At 35.5% G+C, this 21,496-nt stretch overlaps 1 protein-coding gene across 2 annotated transcripts; it reads left to right on the top strand.

Annotated features, from left to right (window-relative positions):
• Window positions 1-5,232: 5,232 nt before the first annotated feature.
• Window positions 5,233-13,391, top strand: LOC147076578 (uncharacterized). 2 transcript variants are annotated; one of them, XM_085940341.1, is made up of 4 exons: window positions 5,233-5,419; window positions 5,502-5,711; window positions 8,010-8,141; window positions 10,881-13,391. In XM_085940341.1, exons 1-4 carry the CDS (start codon window positions 5,270-5,272, stop codon window positions 13,260-13,262), a joined length of 2,874 nt encoding a protein of 957 aa, XP_085796467.1. In that variant the 5' UTR covers window positions 5,233-5,269; the 3' UTR covers window positions 13,263-13,391. The 2 variants fall into 2 exon arrangements, with proteins under 2 accessions (XP_085796467.1, XP_085796468.1); XM_085940342.1 differs by having other exon boundaries at window positions 5,233-5,404.
• The last annotated feature ends 8,105 nt before the right edge of the window (window positions 13,392-21,496 follow it).

Consider the following 21,496-nt stretch of genomic DNA (forward strand, 5'->3'; position numbering starts at 1 on the left):
GTCAAATGCCCCGATCAGTCTTTGAACGTTTCGTGTTTTTTGTCAATCTTTTTCATATAGTAAATCGTTTTTTCAATTAATATTTGATAATAAATTCCCAAAATGTTAAAAATTTCTATTCTCAAGTTTCAGGATGGAAATTTTCGAAAATTTCTCGAGAATGCCCGTCTGGAAATTCCCGAAACCCAACTCTCCTTATATATCAAAAATGATATAACACCATTGTCAAAACTAGTATTGTAAAATATGGTGTCGGTTTTAGATCCATCAACGTCTGAGGCGCCGACAAATTTGGAGGCCGTCTTGTAAAAATGTTGTTAAATAAAGCAACCATCATTGAGTGTTAGAATAAAACAGTAGTTCTGATGCCAGATTTTTTTAATTTATGGATTGTTTTTTTAAACTCAGATTTTCGATCACCTCGTCTGTTTCTTGAGAAACTGACACTAAAAATGCAAAACTATCGAATACATGCTCTGACAATTAATTGATAAATACACATTTATTTTAGTATTTGTTTCTACTGATAATTTTGCATTAACTTGTTATACGTATTATTAGTATGTTTTTAACGCTTTCGCTGCTGAAGAGATAATGAGATTTTAATTGCCCCCTTTAAAATGCACGTTAATTACATCGATCGGCCGCATGTGCGTGTGCGGGCACCGTGTGCGTCTTCCGCGTCCAAAGTATTAATCTATATTTACAAAAAACAGTTTTAGCTCTTACTGACAAAAGATAATCATCTGATTATAAGTGCTTACTGAAAACAGTTATTTTATTTTGAACTCATTGTTGCTTAAGAAATGACAAATTTAGGTACGCAATCATTTAAATAGTTCGGAAAAAAGACCCCAATTGGACATAGTTATGCAGAAAGTAGCCAGTCTACAATAAATAAAAAAATGAGATATGATATAGATCAGATGCTAGAAAGTTTTCTCTACGTTCTGCTGAAAATAGCCAAGCCGCAAAAAAAATATTCTTGAAATAAAATACTATTTACAATTTTGCATTTTACATACATTTTTAATATCATGTTTTTGCTAAAGTGCACTTTATCTCAGCTCGACATTATTGTGGACTGGCTACATTCTGCATAACTACATCCAATTTAAGCCTATGGAAATGTTTCAAAATTTGAATAAAAGTGATAATCAAAATAAATAGTCTACAGACTTTTTTTTCTAGTAAGACTTAATTTATTGGCAGTTTGTTAAATTGACGATCGCGCCCCCCTTTACTTGTATCATAGTAGGTGCCTACTTATACAAAATAAAGTATCGTAATATAACCAGGGCCCAAAATGGACCGGAACGCACCGGAGCGCTGTTCCGGTTCATAAAATCTACAAAATTATCGCTCCGTCTCGTGGAAATATTAATTTGACCGTCTGAGCTAGATATTTCACATAATAAAAAAATAACACACTTATTTTTATAAATCACATTTACAATGAATGTAGTATAGTATAATATAGTTGATATTTTCGTAATTATTGAGCACTCCGGTTCGTAAAATTTTCCATTTCGAGCGCTGAACATATCAGTGAATATATCAATTTGTAAATATATATGCCGTGTATATTTATTATATTTAAGGCTATACCTCAGTTGAGGCACGGTCTAAAAAGATCGTGGCTAGGCGATGCGCGGATTGCGGGTCGCGGGTGCAAATGACGCATGCCAAACGAAATATAATTTGTCATATAAATCCAACATGCATCGATTTAATGTTCTGTTTATTGTTCTATTAGTAAGGTTGAGACTGAACTGTCGAGCCGTGCGGACGTGTTTTTGCATCGCTATTATTTCGCTTTCGTTATCTTCAATTTTGACCCTGCTATTCACAAGTTTTTGATCCCGTTTCTTCACTAATACCTTTGCCTGCCCTTGGAATACGATTTGTGAAACTTGTGTCTGTTTTCCCCTTGGACTTTCCCGGGAATTGTGACTTTTAATTCGTTTAATAATAGTTACGTAATTACTGTAACAATAATATTTATTGTGCGATAAATCTTCGACGACTCTGCTATAAGGTTTTCTCGAGAGGTGACCTACTTGGGGGTCGTTCTGGACGAGAAGCAGACCTTTTTGAAGCATGATAAAGTAATTGTGGCTAAGGCCAACTCAACCTATCAGAAGGTTGCTCGCCTGGCGGGCAACAATTGGGGCCTAAAGCCTCGGGCCCTGAGAATCGCCTACGAGGCTATATTCATGGGCATCGCTGGCTATGCCTCCAGCGTGTGGCACACCAAAGCCTCGTTGACAATTGTGAAGAGGGCTCTGCTAAGCGGACAAAGGGCTGCTCTGAATGGCCTTACTCAGGCCTATAGGACCACATCTTCGGATGCCCTGGCGGTCCTTGCGGGGGTCTTTCCCCTCGACTTGCGCGTTCAAATTAGAGGATCGATCACTCTCCTTATGAGGAGGATCAATACAACTCTTGCCGGTGTCCCTCTGACACCGCCATCGAGAGTGGAGGGCGTGAGCTACAGAAAGACTATCTGAGCTGGTCTACAAGACCGCATATGCGGCATGGCAGGCGAGATGGGTGGCCTCCTCTAAGGGCCGCCAGACTTTTCTATACTTTCCAGATGTCTCGGTGAGACACATGATGAGGAGACTGGTGCCGACCCACTGGACTAGTGAATTCATGACTGGCCATGGAATCTTTGCGGCCAAACTGCAGGGGTTTGGTTTGGCAGGACATGGGTCGGGTTGCTCATGTGGACACGACCAGCAGGACGCAGAGCACGTCCTGTGGGACTGTCCACTTATGAACCACGAACGAGCGGAGTTGTTTGCCCGGGTCCAACCCCATTCGGGCCCAATAGGACATGCGGGCATGGTGGCAACCGAGGCCAATTTTGCGACCTTTACTAAATTCGCCAGAGCGTACGGGGGGCGGGACACTCTCGACTCCCCTTGCGACTCTTCAAATTAAAGTCACTCTGATAGTTGCCATATAAATTAACATCATGCATTCGCACTTCGGTGCAAGGTTGCATCACCAGTCCCGTGCGGCTCTGCTTGGGACAAAATGAGGGCTTAAATTCTTTGATCTGGCACACGTAAGGGTTATGTTAGCCGGCCGCGTATGACGTGGCTGCATATACATAACGTGAGCGGAGGTGGGAATTTTACACACCATGTTCTATTAGTAACAATAATATCTAATATATTCATTGACATGTTTTCTTTTTAAAGTAAATTAGTAACGTTTTTAGTCATCTTTACAAGATTTAAGAATTAATACGCCCGTCACCATCACGAAACAAAGTGACGTGCTTCTAGCTCGACGTTCTCTCTCAGAATGCCAGCGAGTCCAAAATTTCGTCGCGCCTATAGTGGAAAATTATTTGTCGTTTCACTGATGTATCACCTTAACTAACCGATTCGTGAGAATATTTAAAAATGAGCTTTAAACCTGCCACTCAGATTAAAAAGCTTCAATTATCTCATGAACTGAGTAAAAAGTAGGTATTATTTAAGCCATATAAAAATCCTGTTTTAAAGTATAGGTTCTAATAATTATTTCTCTTGATTATAAGTTAAAATTTGTTAATAATTAAGTAGGTAGATGTGAACAGGGGCGTAGTAAGATATTTTTTGACCAAGAAAAATGCGCTTCCTATGTACCTAGGTACCTAATAATTATTGTTCACTTAACTTGTATTTAGGTAGGTAGCTATATTGTACGAATTCGCATTAAGTATAAATATTAAGATATGAATAAAGCTACTATTTACAGATATAAATATAATATAGACACTTATTATATTTATATTCATTCACCAACAATTTTATATTATGACTTCACTCAGCGCACCACCTGAGTTCATCGTCCTCCAGGTATTAATAGGTACATACCTACTACAATAATTATTACTACACTATTTAATGGATACCTAATAAAAATGTTGTGACCAACAATATAAGTTCTTTGGCCGATTCTGACCAACAAAAGTGGTATGGTTTTTTCGTTAAGTAGGTAGGTACCTATATCTGGACATCAGCAAAATGTCAACCAGTAACGTCCCTAGACAAAATGCCGCCCCTCCTAGGCAGGGCCATAATGTAGCCCCATTTTTTTATACGACATTTTTTATTATCCGTGCTCGTGTCGTTTCTGGTCACCAAGGACATCGAAGGGCAACAGAAGTAAACTATTCATCGCAAACCCGACAAAAAAATCAGTCCTGTTAAACCTTTTACGTTAATAAATACAATATGTTGTTTTCAACCAATGCGATGAAATTTTGTAAAGGAAAGATATCATCATTATTAAGAAAGTACTCGATATAGTTAGCTTATTTCTATATATTGTACCTGTTGGGAATAGTGGATTGTTTTGAGGATCGTATATAAGCAACGTAATTTTAATATGCAATTAACTTTATTTATATTCAACTGCATGAATATTGTTTATACAGAAAGATTACATTTTATATGCGCCCGTTACAAATGACCGATGAGAACTAATTAGTATCACGCCGCACAAACACAGGTGCGGCGTAAGAGGGGGTATCTAGCAGCGTCAGCGACAGCTAGATGTAAACACGTACGTATTATTCTTATATTATTAATAATATTATTCTACTTGACAGCTATATTCTCTCAACAGTACCAAATTATTCTCCTCGATTTGCCGCTCTTTGAGTAACTACCGCCTCCAAGCAACGCTCAATCTGCCTACCCCCATGGGACGTCACTGAGATGTCAACTGTCAAGAAATGGAAACAAGGCGCCACGAATATAGGTACCTAATATTTTTTAAATTCGATTAGCTTCACAATATTATTATTATTATAATGAAATTACCACAATGTCATTAGACGCCAAGCAGCCTGCAAAATCTGGCCATGATAATATTGTAATATAATAGTATTATTATAATAGGTATGTAGGTATATAATAATATTTATTTGACTGATTTTGTTTTCTTCCATTTCGTATTTTGTTATGAGTTGTCAACACAGTGTGTAGGTATGAGACATCTCTGTCATTTTGTTTGTATTATTGTTCATCATTCTCGATTTTTGCTGTAAATTTTACGAAACCTGATTATCGTAATTATTTGTAATCAAAAAGAGTGGAGGTCCTTTTATAATAATCTTTAATCGGTTGGTGGTGAATTGATTTCTTACAGTTTTATCTAGTGGCAATACACTACGCAAATATTGTCTATGACATAATTTACGTATCAGCTTATCTACGACTCCGTTATTGTGACGTAACACGATATTCTTTCAGAACGAACGCTTTCAATGCGCAAAATGGACATAAAACGTCAAGGAGGTGACTTCGAACTGATGCAGATGGACTTACAGGGAAATAATCCAGAGACAAATAATACTCTGATCACACAAGAGTATGCAGATGATCCCAGCCACGCTGCTGAGGTTAGTTTTTCAAAGGTTATATTATTATATACCTGATAAATTGGTGTTTGTTTTTAGTCAATCGATAATATGTGTGTTATTGTGATCTTTTTTTTAGGATACGCATTCTCACAGAAAATCAACAAATGACGCCAGCGATATAAGTGAACAGGGAAAAAGTGTGTTTCCGAAAGAAATGTGTGGTTATTTCGGAAATGAAATTGGGAATTATTCAATAACCGTGAAAGGAAAGTATTTAACATTTTCACCGATTATAAATACTGTAAATAATTCGCCAGCAATGGTTATACCGTTGGATTTAGATAATGTAAGTTCGTTTTGACAGTATTACATAGTTTTGATCCATAGTCTAGAATCTAGGTAGTGCAATGCTCCCTTATTTCGATATAAGATGGAAATAAAACTGTAATAAACAAGGTGAAAGTCTCGATCACACTGGTAATATTAAGATTGTCATAATATATGGTGATTGGTATAAATGATAATATTATAAAGTGATGATCACGTCATAATATTATGTAAATCCCTTTTCATTGTCGTCAAATAATTCAAGCCGAATTCGCATAATAGACGTGAAATTGGCTGCGGAAAGCAAACCTATGTGCCCAGTCAATAACTCAATAAATATTTATTGGGAATACTTTGTCCGATGCAGTGTTGCCATACTTTTCTATGCTGATTATAGTACAAAGGCGTAAAAATTATAGTATTTCTGAAAAATATATAGTACAGGAACATTTTTAGCCTTGAATCCTTTAAAATTATAGTATTATGGTATATTTGGCGTAAAATTATAGTATTTTACAATTTTTGCGAAATCAAAATTATAGTATTGTACTATAATTATAGTACGGTTGGCATCACTGGTCCGATATTGAATTCTATTATAAAAACACTGTACCGTAGTAAAAAAATGGTTTTAGTTTATATTATCTATTTACTTATTTATTTATTCAGAAAAAGAGTATTACGGCATTCCAGCGATTGGCCAATGCGCCATAATACATAATAAATATAAAATTATGAAAATATCTGAATTAAGTACAAATTACAACTAATATAACAAGAAAAGACAGCATGTGTTTATGTAAATATTAAAGAAACGTGATAATATATACAATTATAAATTTAACCTATTTAACACGTCCACAAACATTATATAGTTAATAAAAAATAAATCAACCTTTATGGTGCCATCAATTAAGTTAATCGCACGATACATAGCATCATGAAACATAACATCTGTCCTGCGACGAGGTATCTTGAAGACCGTAGAGTATTTATATATAATTATTCAGTTTATACTGTGCAGTTCGGTTACTAATTCCAGACTTCTTGAGAATAAAATTTTTTGTAAGTACTTATATTATATTATAAGGGAATAAATATTTAAAAAAAGTGGCTATAATGCTAACGTGTGACGCGTTTGACGTCATAAAGAAGGTTCGTATCATTCAACCTGAATAAAACAAATCATTTAATGGGAAAGCTTTTCTGACGACTAATTGGTGATGCCAGTACTTAAAATTAATTAAATAACATATTAGTCTCTAAAACAGAAACACACTTTATGAAACGTCAACTTGTTAAGAAATTCTAGCCTATTGTTGTCTACAATAACACAGATTTAACAAACTGTCGTATTCATTTATTTTAAATGTACAAAATATAAATATTGCTTCAGGAATAGGTAGCCATTTAGTTAATTTATAAGATTTATAAGTATCACAAAAGTTTTTAAAAATAACTTGCCTAAAGCTTTTCATAATTGCCCACTTGTTTGATTGTATTCATGTCGACAGTATGATAATATTGTGACTTAGAGTTGACAATTGAACATATAAATTGATAAAATTTGTTAGGTACCTGATAATATAAAACCTGATCATTCCGGGTTGATTTAAGACAGTTTGCAGTTTAGAATCTCCGTTACAAAATATACCTAAATAAAATGAAAATAAATTTTTTGGTCTGACATGATAATAATTATTATAGGTAATGATATTAAATTGAACTCTTTGAACAGAAAATATGACTGGATTTTGAGATAATAAGATCAAAAGCGGCTTCTTGTTCGCGTATGGTTAGTTATGAATAATATGTATTGATTAATAATCTATAATATACATAATTCAAGTGATCTCCTATGGTGTAAATGTCTAAAATATTAATATGAACATCTCATGTTATATAAATGCCGAATAATGGTTATGATCACTTTGACAGATCGTCATTAGTCTAAGGATCGTCAGAATTGGTTTGACGTTTCATGTCAAACCATTTCTGATGGTCCGAGAACGGTTTGATTTTCAATGATACACTGAACCAAACGTCAAATCTCAAACCATTACCGGTGTACTTTCTACTCATACAATTTGTACGTCTATGGTTTAGTTTGATTTGTTTTGTTCAGGTTGAATGATACGCACCTAAACTAACAAAGCTGTGACGTCACTAATATTTAATTTTATGCATGCAAATTGGCATTATTTAGATTGAAGGTATTTTGGAATCTCATGCATACGGCTGTTATAGGATAAACTGATAATTATAACATACATGTTGATGCAGTAGGGGAATATCATATAATGTATTGTATTTTCAGTACATAAAAAATAACATTGCCAATAAACGAATCGATGTCGTGGATGAACTTTTTGAAGACACCTCACTCCAAATCAATTATGAAGACACACAGCAGGATTGCTTGCATTCAGAATACGGGCCAGTAAATCAGGTAGGAAAAGTAAATTACCATATTATTCGCTCCTAAGCCGAAAATTTACCATCTTAATTGCGAGAAATTGTAGGAAACATTCTCCCAACTTATTAATTATTGTTATATTGCACTGAGAAAGTGCCATCTTAAGATACAAAGCCTGAGTATATTTTTGCACAAGCATATTTCTCAAACAAGTGGTCCCACTGTTCAGCTGTCAAAATCAGATCCCAGATTACACACCTACAAATTTATCAGAAGAATGTGATGGGGGAGCCACTGTCGAAAACTACCCAATCACGTCTCGCAACTGGACAAAACCTGACATTCGAATTCTATTTTCAATATGGCGTCCTGTGGTGGTTTATAGTTATATTTTTTGTCATTCTTTATATAAGTTTGTAGGTCTATACCTGACATATTGATTTGCAAAACCACATAATTTTAAGCTCTCGTTTCGAATTGTAAATTTTAATACTTAACTTTCAATTTTTTTTATTTATACAACGTGATAGTTGCGAAAGGGCTTTTTCATAAACATAACGTCTAACTGGTGTAAAACAACATTTATAGAATTTTATGAGAACTTCAACGTCTTCGCCGAAAATAATATTTATTGATAATTACTAAAAATACGGTATATTTAACAATATTTAAGTCGTTTAATTAAATTTTGATAATCAAATCAGTGTCAATCAGTGACAAGGTTTGTCATTTTGAAAAGCATCTCGATAAAATAATATTAATATTTTTAACAAAGTATTTACGTAGTTGAAAATAATATTATCTATTCTGTTTATTATATACCTCCCAAGCGTATTTTGATATTCTATAATGTAGACTGAAGAGTATAAATAAGTTATTAGTTATTGTTGTTTTGAACTAACTGTCAATTTAGTAAGCATCTTACTGTAGGTATTACGATCATGCCCCCATATCCTGAAGCAGCCCCCTAGGCGGAGATGTTTGGCGGGCCCCCTACCTATCTCTAAGGTTAAAAGCCGTGTAATGTGCTACAATAGTGATCCCCAAATCGTATTCTGCGGAAATGCAAGCTTCTGGCGAAATAAATAAACTTGTAGTGTCGGCACGGTATCATATTAGGAAGCAATGATCGCGATCCCCTTTTTGTGATAGCCAATTAGTAACATGCGGCCTTTTGCCGTACTGGATAAATAGTCGTTTTATTAGCCAGGAAGCACACTAAAAATAATTGATAAAAAATAAAATTTATACGTGAAATAGCGCCGCAGGCGACTTTTTTACTATTAGCGCGAATTTGTAGTGTATGTTTATCTCGCTTAAGTGATTGACCCGATACGCCTGGCCCCTTCTAGCCCGGGCCCCCAGGCCCTAGCCCTGTCAGCCCCCCCTTTATGGGGGCCATTATTACGATATTATACACAGAAGAAGTTTACTTACTTTGATCGTCACTTCCAATTAATAATAATACAAAACCACCAAATCACATGAACTCCGATGTCTCCAAGATACGTTCATATAATCAGTTTATAACAGAATCAATAAAAATGCTCAGACAAGTGAACACGATAGACACGTGAGTATAAGCACAATGATAGGTCACCCATAGACAGCAGTGTGAAGGGGCTGGAGAGGTAGTACCACTCGTTATCGCCAAGTTTGCGAATACTTCTGCTTGTCCTTGAGTCGGCTGTGACTGAATCCAACGTACATTGAAAAACAACACGTTCTTTTGCTGGTCGCGAGATTGCATATTTGACCCACGGCTTACGGATACTGCTCTACCAACCAGATTACCGTATGTGCTTGAAACAACCTATGGTATGGACATTCCTTTCAATAATATTTTTGTTTATCTTTCAAACGTAACTAAGTCGATTGAGTATATTGGCTGTTGATGTAATCCAATTTCTATGTGTTTTAGATATGTGTCAGTAGTAAATAACATTGCTCAAAACATAATAAAAATGCCATCTATATACTTAGTGAAGTGGCTCCTTTTCTCAAGCACACGCAACATGTCATCTGCAAGGATGTAGCTAAATAAAGATCCCTTCTATATGTTAAGCTACAGTATGTAAGCATCCCTAAGAGAAAATTAGTCGGATAGAGCCACGGATAATATCCATACAGCCGAAAGTAAAGGAGTCTTAAAAATTTCTTTTGGACTCTCCACCATAAGGCCGTACTTCAACTGATGCGGGGCCCAAACGATAGACCCACTCTCAAGTCTGCTTCTGGAGATATAGAGAATTTTTAGTACTCTAGTAGTAGATCTCTAACAGATGATATACGCGAGAGAACTCTGCCATGCATCGAGTACTGAAAAAACAATACTCGTGAGGCTTTAGTAAACGATAAAACATTGCATTTATCAATATTGAAGTCCAGCTTGTTACGCCTGCCCCAATAAAATATATTATCTATAATATGAAGTTGGAGTTGACGACAATCGTCCAAGGTGACAACTTCCATGAAGAGTTGCAAGTCGTCAGCAAACAACAAAAACATAGCATTTTCAATTACAAATGCTATGTCATTTATAAAAATCTTGAACAGCAATGGCCCCAAGTTTGAGCTCTGAGGCAGACCAGAAAATGTTACAAATGTCTGTGACTGATGGTTTGCTGTGTATTAGCGAAGTTTTGTGACTCCATTGGTAGACCGCCCAGTTTAAGTAGGTTTTTACATTATATTTGGTCATTCTCGTCATACACGTAAAATCTAGTTTTCACTGTATTATGATATTTATACTTATACGTTTTGTTTTTTTAGTTAAGCTCTGAAAGCACCATTACGGCAATCGACTCGAGTCCCGAATCGTTGTGGATGATGACAGATGTAAAAGCACTTTCAAATGACATACAGATTGACGATCAAGACATCGAGAAAGAAACCAAAGAAGAAAATGAAAAGAACAAAAATGTACAGGCTATTTTATCTACTAGTAACAGTTATAATATTCAGTCTAGCCTTACAAACCCTGAATCGCTACTAGATGCTGTTATAAGGGTAGAAAATACTAGTTTTTATGAAGAAAATTTTGTGTGTTGTGTTTGTTTTAACCTTTTTGCGTCGTTAGCATTGCTAAATCTTCACAAAGCTCGACATATTAAAACAATGGTGAAAAGAAAAAGAAAGATTTCAAAGAGTTTAAATTGTGAAGAGTGTAAATACTCTTGTAGAAAAAAGTTTCTCCTCATAAAACATCAAAACACAAAACATCCTGCAAAATATCCATACAAAGCTCTTAATAAAAAAACAACGGTGAAAAATAAAAAGTTAATTTCCATAAGCACCATTAAGGTGAACGACTCGACTCCCATTTCGTCGCGGAGGATGACAGATGAAGAAGTACTATATGATGACATAGAGATTGATGAACGAGATATTAAGAAAGAAATCAAAGAAGAAAATGAAAAGAAAAAAAATGTTCATGCTATTTTATCTACTAGTAACAGTTATAATATTCAGGCTAGCCTTCCACACCCTGAATTACTACTAGAAGCTGTTATAAGGGTAGAAAATACTAGTTTTTATGAAGAAAATTTTGTGTGTTGTGTTTGTTTTAACTTTTTTGCATCGTTAGCATTGTTAAATCTTCACAAAGCTCGACATAAAAAAACAGCGGTGAAAATTAATGAGAAGGTTTCAAAAAAAATACGTTGTGGCAAATGTAGTTATTCATGTTCTCAATTTCCGACTATGAAACGCCACAAAAGGAACAGACATGAAGAAAAACCTTTTAAATGTGTTGAATGTAGTTACTTTTGCACAAAATACCCTGACCTCAGAAAACATCAGGTTACCCATCTTGCAAAATATCCATGGGAAGTGGTTTCCATTAAGGTCATGGGACCATACCCCACCACCACGAAATTTAACAAATACTTATTGGTCGTGACGGATACCTTCACTCAATGGGTAGAAGCCTTCCCCATAAAAGATGACACGAGCGCTGCAATCATACCATTACTGGAGAACCAAGTGTGGGGTCGGTACAGTTACCCACGAGTAGTACTGACACACAACTCTGAACGATTCATCAATCCCAGTTGGTTCCAAGCTTTAACCCTGTGGGGTGCCCAATACTGGACTGGCCTAAAATACCTGGCAAACCAAGCCGATAAAGAAATAGAGGAAGGCCTCCGCGTACACCTTATGGGCAGTGATCGCACCGCTTGGGATACCTTCGTACCGGCAGTAGTATACGCCCTAAGAGAACGCCGGAACGCTGTCACTGTTATGACACCCAGCCTGGCCTTACTTGGAAACAAGATCACTCGACCTAGCGAGTTGCAACCCCGGCTCACCCCCAGGGCCTCACTAGAACTCGACTTCAGGAGAGACACTATAGAAAACCGGGCAGCGTACCATAAGAGGAACAAAGGGTTGGTGAAGCCGGATGGTCGAGAGGCTAAGGCATATAAGATACTATCGGAGGTTGATGCCGATACGTTTTGGATAGACTATAAAGGACGACCGACTATGTTTAACAAAATCCAAATGTATAAGGGGCTTCCCACAGTTCCACCAGCAGACGTGGCACCAGAAACCGATACTGCCCCGACACCAAACCGGGCCTTACTAGGATACGAGATCCTCCCACCAAACGAGTGGCAAGCCCAAATCAACCCCGAGCCGAGTAAAGAACAGCCGACTATGTTTTACGTGACCCAAATGCCTGAGGCGCTTCCCACAGTTCCCTTAGCAAACGAGCCACCAGAAACAGACACCGCCCAGACTTCGAACGACCCTGCAGAGCCGACCACCCAAATCAACCCCGAAGCGTCACGAGGACTCGACTTCAAGAGAGACACAGACCTCCGCCTTAGATTAAACCAGGCAACGTCCCATGAGAGGCACCAAGAATCAGTGAAGCCGAATGCACCGGAATTCTCCACAAACGACGAAGTGTGCACCCGAGAGGCTGGGTCATGCAAGACATTGAAGGTTAATGCTCAAACGTGTTGGTTAGACTATAAAGGACAACCGACAATGTTTTACGTCATCCAAATGCCTGAGATGCTTCCCACAGTTCCCCCAGCAGTAGAGCCACCAGGAACAAACATCGCCCCGACTTCGAACGACCCTGCAGAGCCATCCACCTCTCAAACACAATCAATAGATGCGTTGAAAATTGTTTTTTCAATTTAAGTTAAATTATTGCCTCCTTCATATAACTTATGTGTTACCTATTCATTCTTTTTTAGGCGCTAGTTATAATGTGCACGTCTGCGCTAAATAATTTAACACTCACATCAATAATGTCTACCAAAAAGTATCGTGTCAACCTTCGGGGATCAATACCTATTCAAATACCGCTTTCTACTCACTCACACCAATAAAAGTGTCTCTACTACCAAATAATTTCTCCAGTTCTAGCAAAATACTGAAAAATTTCGTGAAGATGCGACGTAGTGTAAAGAGTCGAAAGAGATGAAGCACCCGAGACTGCGGGTCGAGGGAAACAAGTTAATATGAAAGTAGGTACTGTCATTTCCCTCCATTTTGGTAAGTGAGAAACAAACTTTCACTTTTATTTTTAGTATGGTTTTTCGTCTGGATTTTAGGATTTGGAGGTGAACAAATAACACACCGGAATTGTTTTGGAAACGGCAAGGTATATTTAAGTTAATATTATATAATAGTTACATTTTTAATAATTTAATTTTACGGAGGATGAAATTGGCGTGTTCGCGATTTAGCTCTTTGTAGCGTTCTGCGCGCCACCTTGTGTTTTCGCTTTTCAACGAGAGCCGTTGGCAAAAGACGGCGACGTTGCAATATCTCCAACGGTCATAATTTACGGGATATCCGGCTCGGCTCTGTTATTATTATTTATTTTCGTAATCAGCGCTTTACTATTTGTTGGGTTTGATACCGATTCGGGCCTTTCCAGATACACAGAGACATCCCCAAATGGGGTCCATACGGAGGTGCCACAGTACTTACTACTTTAATTACTAACCGACGTCACGGATCTCTCCAATATTTTTATGTTGTAACTTACTAATTGAACTCGCTAATAATTTTTAATTAACTATTTCTTTTATTCAACGAATAATTCACAAGATTTAAGAATGTACCATTTGACTCGTCACTGGTACATCCGCTAACCCTCTATCCTGCTACCTCTCTTATGGCTCTATGACATTGAGCTACTTTACACGATGCTCAGAAACCAACAAACTAGCGAGTTGAAACCGTCATTTTTGGTACTATTTTGACAGGATTTATTGAGTAGTTCGTTTTTTACCGGGAGTTCGCCACTATCGCTCTACTACACACGCCAACGTGTAGCGTGTAAAGGAGCCCGGCTTTCAACTTTTCTCGATAGATTGTTTACAATCTGCTTGTTAGCTAGTTCGATGATGACGCTGGGCGAGTTTACAAGCAGATCATAAATTCGTTGGCTTGTAGCTTGTGAAGTAGCTCAATGTCATGTCGGGCGCCAGTGTGCCCTCGGAGAATATTTGATGCGCCCCCAAGATACCATCAAATTATAATACTGTCACTCCACTGACAAGTTGAATTTCATAAACAATTGAATTTTACGAAGAATTAGAAAACAAAGTTTAGTTAATCGACCTCGGGTTTCTTACAGACATAATGGGCAAGTTTAATGATGTAAATCTAATGATGCAAGAAAAAAACACCACATTGCTGATATGATCAGTGCAGTAAATGCATTTAAATGTAAATTCGTCGCTATAGGATTGGTTTTTCGAATATCCGTTTTTGTCGAATTCAACCATTTAATAAATGCAGAATGGTTTTTTGTATATAAATGGACCAAAACCATCATTTTCTTTAAGTTGCTTTGTAATGAATACAGCATTCATATGTTGTAAAAACAACAATATAGGATAATGAAATTTGTTTTTCATTAACATTTTACATTATATTTGGTCTATTCGACAAACAAATCCTACAGAGACGAATTGGAATTATGAAAGAATAATCCAATAAAAAAAATCATTATCACATTTACCAAATCTTAAACATATTATTGAGAAATTGGGAGAAGAAAACTTTATTTGTACATCATATTATATTATAAAGATTATGATACTCTCATAAGAAAGCAGTTTTCTTCTACATAGATTTGAAGAATTTGTGTTTTTCGAACCAGTGGAGATGTTTTATAAATCCATTTAATATAACTGAAAATGATATACCCAGTATGATTTCAACGTATTTTGAAATTATATGTACCGAAGACCTAGAATTGGAAATAATAAATATACAACATGACACTATAAAGCACATTATAATAATATTTTTTTTTTGGAATATAGTCGAAGATAATAGTTATCCTAATTTAAGACAATGTGCATTAATAATATCTTCATTCTGTGCTACGACATATTCTTGTGAGTCTCTGTGTTCTAACATGAAATACTTTAAATCAAAACATCGACCAATCTGCACAGACCCTCACTTGGATAATTGTGTCCCTACATTTCAAAATCAGCCAAGTCCACATTTAGGTATTTTTTACTTTTTTGTTAATTGCTGAAGAACTACTGCTTTCTAACATTTCTGCATTATCAAATTGTGGAATTTATTAATTTTATTTTAAATATTCTATACTCGAAATAATAATTATAAACTTTCACCTTTGTGACTGTGTATTTGAGAAAACAAAAAGCTGTTTTTCTCCTATTCATATATTATGGACTTGGCTGATTTTGAAATCTAGCGACATAATTACTTAAGGACGGGTAATTCTAATTATGTACCTACCTGACTATTATAAGCTAGTTGCAGATTTACAGTACCAAGTGTCGCATTGATTTTTTTTGCATAGCATGTTTTCGTACTTATATAAATATATTAAGTAAGTAGTATGTACATTTAAATATAAGAACACCCATTTAAAAAAAAATAATAACAAATTTAAATTTATATTAATGTTGACAATTTGAATCTTGGTTTATTGTTTAACTTTTTTAGTAAGTATTTGTATTTTTTCATTTTAAAGTTTGAAATATTAGTTATAGATTTATGTAGATATGTATGTATCTTCTGTTAAATAAAAATAATTTATTGATTAATATGGTGTTTAATTTATAGTACTCCATATTATAATAATGCACATTTCTGTGATTTTCGGGGTTATTTATTTATTTATTTATAAAATAGTACTACGGCATTACAGCTATTGGCCAATGCGCCATAATACATAATAAATACAAATGTGTAAAAATATCTTAATTACAAATAACAATAAAAAGACAGCATGTGTAAATATTAATGAAATATGATAATTTATACAATTATAAATTTAACCTATTTAACACGTCCACAAACATTATATAGTTAATAAAAAACAAATCAACCTTTATGGTGCCATCAAATAAGCTAATTGCACGATACACAGCATCATGAAACATAACATCTGTCCTGCGACGAGGTATTTTGAAGACCGTGGAGCTACGAGTGATATTGGTGGGAAGATGAAAATTAATATTTGCCAGTATATAATATACGGATTGTAAATGAACCCACGAAGAAGTAAACAGAAATGCTTTAAAAGAACAATCACTCAATATCAAGATTTTAAGTTCTATTGGGATTTTTAATAGTTATCAGTTTTAAATAAAAAAAGTATTTATATATATATATTAATATGTATAGATATATTATGCGCCACCGGCGATGTTCAAAATTTGTATTGCACTCTTCGTGGCAACAAGGTTGCCGATCCCTGCACTAGACACTCTTAGCAATGTATTGATTTGACTGGACTTGCACCATTAGGATTCGACTTCCCCGAAGGCGTTTCAAGTCTTAGAGGATAAATTGATATTAATAATAATATCCATGTTGATGCATTGGGGGTAATAATATCATATATTATAATGTATTGTATTTTCAGTACCAAAGAATACTGCCAATAGACAAGTTGGTGTCAAGGATAAACTTGTTGAAGACACAGCACTCCAAATCGGTCATGATGACATACAGCCGGGTTGCTTGCATTCGGAATACAGGCCAGAAAATTAGGTAGGAAAAGTAAATTACAATGTTTGTTCTTAAGCCGAGTATTCACCATCTAAATTGCGAGAAATGGCAGAAAACATTCTCCCGACCTATTAATTGTTATCTTGCACTGAATCAAACATGCACTTTTGCTAGCCGCGGGACTGCATTTAAGTGCTCAGCCGTAGTGGTTTGGCGGGCGCGGTGGCGTCTTGCGAAACTCAAAAGTATAACCGTGTGTGAAATGTTCAGTGTCTTGTCTTGTCTTTTTGGGCATAATACACACGGTTATACGTTTGAGTTTCGCAAGACGCCACCGCGCCGCGCCCGCCAAACCACTACGGCCGAGCACTAAGAGTCACGGTTTACAAATACCACTCGACAAACCAGATATCCTTAGGTTCTGACCACAGAACACATTTAAAAATTCAAATGTAAAAGTCATCACCATGGACCAATATTTTGAAATAGGGTATTTTATAGCGGTCAGGCCGTAAAACCCAAATACCATAAAGCATGTCGACAGCACTCAATATTGGATGCACATTACTTTACGTAAATCAGCGATTCCCAAACTGGGGGGCGCGCCTCCCTCGGGATGCGCCGACTGTTGCAAAGGGAGGCTCAAAAAGTTTAACACAATAATGTAGCCACAGGTTTGCAGTCTGCAAGCGCATAGTTATAAGACGGCAGCTAGTTACAAACTACATAAAAACATACCTATAAAAGTTAGGTTAGGAAAAGATAAGAAGACTAATTTTATTATACCTCATTTCTATACTTACTATTGTGCATGGCCCCCACAAAAGGGGGACTGACAGGGCTCCAGCCTGGGGGCGCGGCATTGTGGATCGACCAGTTAAGTGAGATAAACACGCACCACAAATTCGTTCTATTAGCAAAAAAAGTCGCATGCGGTGCTCTTTCTGTTATGGAATATTAACATTTTATAATAAATGTGTATGTGTGATACAATTTGATGTGATTGTGTGGTGTGTGTGATAGATGATAATTCACACGTAGAATTTTATTTCATAATTATTTGTAGTGTATTTCCTGACTAATGAATATGGCTATATGGAAACAAAAACATTTGTTCAATTTCGGTTCAATCGAACTAAAGAATAAAATGATACTTTGTCAAGAAAAACAATGCAAGTAGGTACTGCTACCATTCGTAAGATCATATTTATGCGAAACGGAATTTGCTGCATTATATGCAATGAAATCCATATATCGAACCCGTTTATTAGAAAAAAGCACTTTGTGTAAGAATGTATTTAATGAAATAAAGGGGGGGCGCCAAGATTAGATTGTTTTAAAGGGGAGGCGTAGAACGTAAAGTTTGGAAACTACTGACGTAAATACTTTGATGCAGATTATTGTCATACAGACGTAACTATTGAAAATAGCATATTCTAACACGTCGCGAGTGGAGAACTACAAGGTTCTAAGTGTTTGTCCTTGACGAAACAAAAGTAACAATGTGGCGGCTTAGAATACTACTTCATTGTTGAGTTTGTTTTTTCAAGGACGAACACTTAGAACCTTGTAGTATTAGGCTCGCGACGTGTTAAAGATTATATTTTCCACTCTCGAGATCCGTTGCCTGTTATACCACTCCCAGTAGAGTAAGCAAGTTCCCATTTGTTGTGTTTCCTGGTACTGACACACAACCTATACTCTATAGACATTCCTTTCAATAATTTTATGGTTTATCTTTAAAATGTAATTAAGTGGATTGAGTATAGGTATTGGCTGTGTGTAGTACAGTTTCTATGTGTTTTAGATATATTGTCAGTAGTTAATATCATTGCTCAAAACGTAATAAAAAGGCCATACATGTACTTAGTGAAAGGGCGCCTTTGCTATACGCCATACGTATCCTGAATTCTATGGTTTTATTTTTAAAAAATCTGACAATAAAATTATAATGGTTTGCTGTGTTGTTAGCGAAGTTTCGTGAATCCATTGGTAGATCACCCATCGCGAGACAACAAGCCAAAAAAGATATCAAACCAAATTTAATGATTTTTACACTATTTATGGTATTAACGTTGCATTTTGTCAATCTCTTCATAAACGTAAAATCTGTTTTCACTCTTTGATAAATATTTAATAATTATTCACGTTTTGTTTTTTTTAGTTAAGCTCTGTAAGCACCATTGCGGCCCACGACCTGACTACCTACTATTTTTTCATCGTGGAGCTTGACAGGTGTAGAAGGACTTTACGATGACATGGATATTGACGAACAAGACACTAAGAAAGAAATAGAAGAACAAAACAAAAAGAAAAAACATCAAAAGGCTAATTATTATACTAGTAACGATTATAATATTCAATCCAGCCTTACACACCCTGAATTACTACTAGACGCTGTTATAAGGGTTTAATATCTCTTCAGTCGATGATTGTATTGAGTTACAATCTGACTTAGATAGAGTGTATAGATACTGTCAATTAAATCACCTTTATCTAAACGTCAACAAAATGCTTGTCAATAACATTCTCCAGAAGTATGAACCCCATCAACACAGAATACAAACTAGGAGTCGAACCCTTGAACCGCTGCTCTAAAATACGTGATCTGGGTGTCATAATGGATAATAAGATGAATTTTAACGCACATATCAATGAAACTATCAATAAAGCATTAAAATTACTAGGTTTTATTATTCGGATCTCTAAACCATTCAGATCACCTGATGTTCTGAAGGTACCTACTTTATTTCTCATATGTTAGATCCATAGTTAAGTATGCTTCTGTAGTGTGGAATCCACAGTAAGTTACATACATAAATCGTCTCGAAGCGGTATAAATCGATTTCATAAGTACGTCAATTTTAAAGTTTACTGTTATGATTAATCTAATAATTCTATTTCGACCGCTGCAACTTTTATGGTACCATCTTTGGAAAGTCGACGTTCTATATCTGATCAATATTTACTTTTTATAATTATCAATGGTTTTGTTGACTCACCAAACCTACTCGAAAGGGTGGGTTTCCATTGTCCATGGAGATTTACGCGAAACCAAACTTTGTACCATATCAGTCGTAGCGGTTCTAATTATGCACAAAACTCTTTTATTCGACGCTCTTGTTTAAATTATAATATGTATTTCTCCACCGTTGATCCTTTTAATTATTCACTTGTTTCATTTAAGCGCGCTATCTCCAAAAATTTGTATAAATATATATACTTATAATATATATTTTTTATGTTACTTTTTTTTGTAAGTATATAATTTAATTATTCATTAGTCTTCCTCATTTTTCTCATATAATTTTCTTATGTAATTTCTTTATATTTAAGCTCTATCTTGTTAGGCTTAACTATATTATAATGTATATATGGAAACTTTGCTGGTTGTAATAACTTTTCATTATTATATTTTAAATTTTTGTAATCAATATGTAACTGTTTGTTTCCTTAATAAATAAAATAAAAAAAGGTTGAAAAAAACTAGTTTTTATGAAGAAAATTTTGTATGTTGTGTTTGTTTTAACTTTTTTGCATCGTGAGCATCTTCCCAAAGCTCGACATATTAAAGCAACGGTGAAAATTAATAACAAGCATTCACGAAAATTAAATTGTGAAGAATGTTGTCTCTCATGTTCTCGAGTTCTTCGTATGAAATACCATACAAAGAAACATTCGGGAGATAAACCTTTTAAATGTATCAAATATAATAGCAAAATCGAATCAGTTGAAAAATCATAAAAACAATCTTTCTGTAAAAAATCCAATTAAATGTGATGAATGTAATTACTTTTGTGTTCGAGCTATTCAGTTAAAATACCACAAAATGAGACATTCTGGAGAAAAACTATTCAAATGTGGAAAATGTAATTTTACCTGTACATCTCCGAGTCAGTTGAAAAATCACCAAACGATTCATTCTGGAGCAAAACGATTTAAATGCGTTAAATGTAATTTTACTTGTACATTGGCGAGTCAGTTGAAAAAACACAAACGATTCATTCTGGAGCAAAACAATTTATTTAAATGTGTTAAATGTAATTTTACTTGTACAATTGCGAGTCAGTTGAAAAAAAACCATATGATTCATTTTGGAGATAAGTCAATAAAATGTGACGAATGTATTTACTCTTGTATTACATATAGTGACGGATACTTTCAGTCAATGGGTTGAGGCCTTGCCCGTAGAAAAGGCCACGAGCGCTGCAATTAAAAACTTACTGGAGAACGAAATGTGGTGTCTGTACGAGTAGTGCTGACAGTCGGCGGAGTACAATAATTCTCCAACCGCATTTGGTTCAAAGCATTAACCAGGTGGGGAGCCCAATACTGCACGGATCTAAGATACCTATTTGAGCAAGACGACCAAGATATAAAGGAAAGCCTCCACGTACACCTTATGGGCACTGATCACACCA

Source organism: Rhyacophila brunnea, unplaced genomic scaffold (assembly GCF_057557595.1).
Source record: "Rhyacophila brunnea isolate RB1 unplaced genomic scaffold, BYU_Rbru_1.0 scaffold_13, whole genome shotgun sequence".
Classification (NCBI taxonomy): Eukaryota; Metazoa; Arthropoda; class Insecta; order Trichoptera; family Rhyacophilidae; genus Rhyacophila; species Rhyacophila brunnea.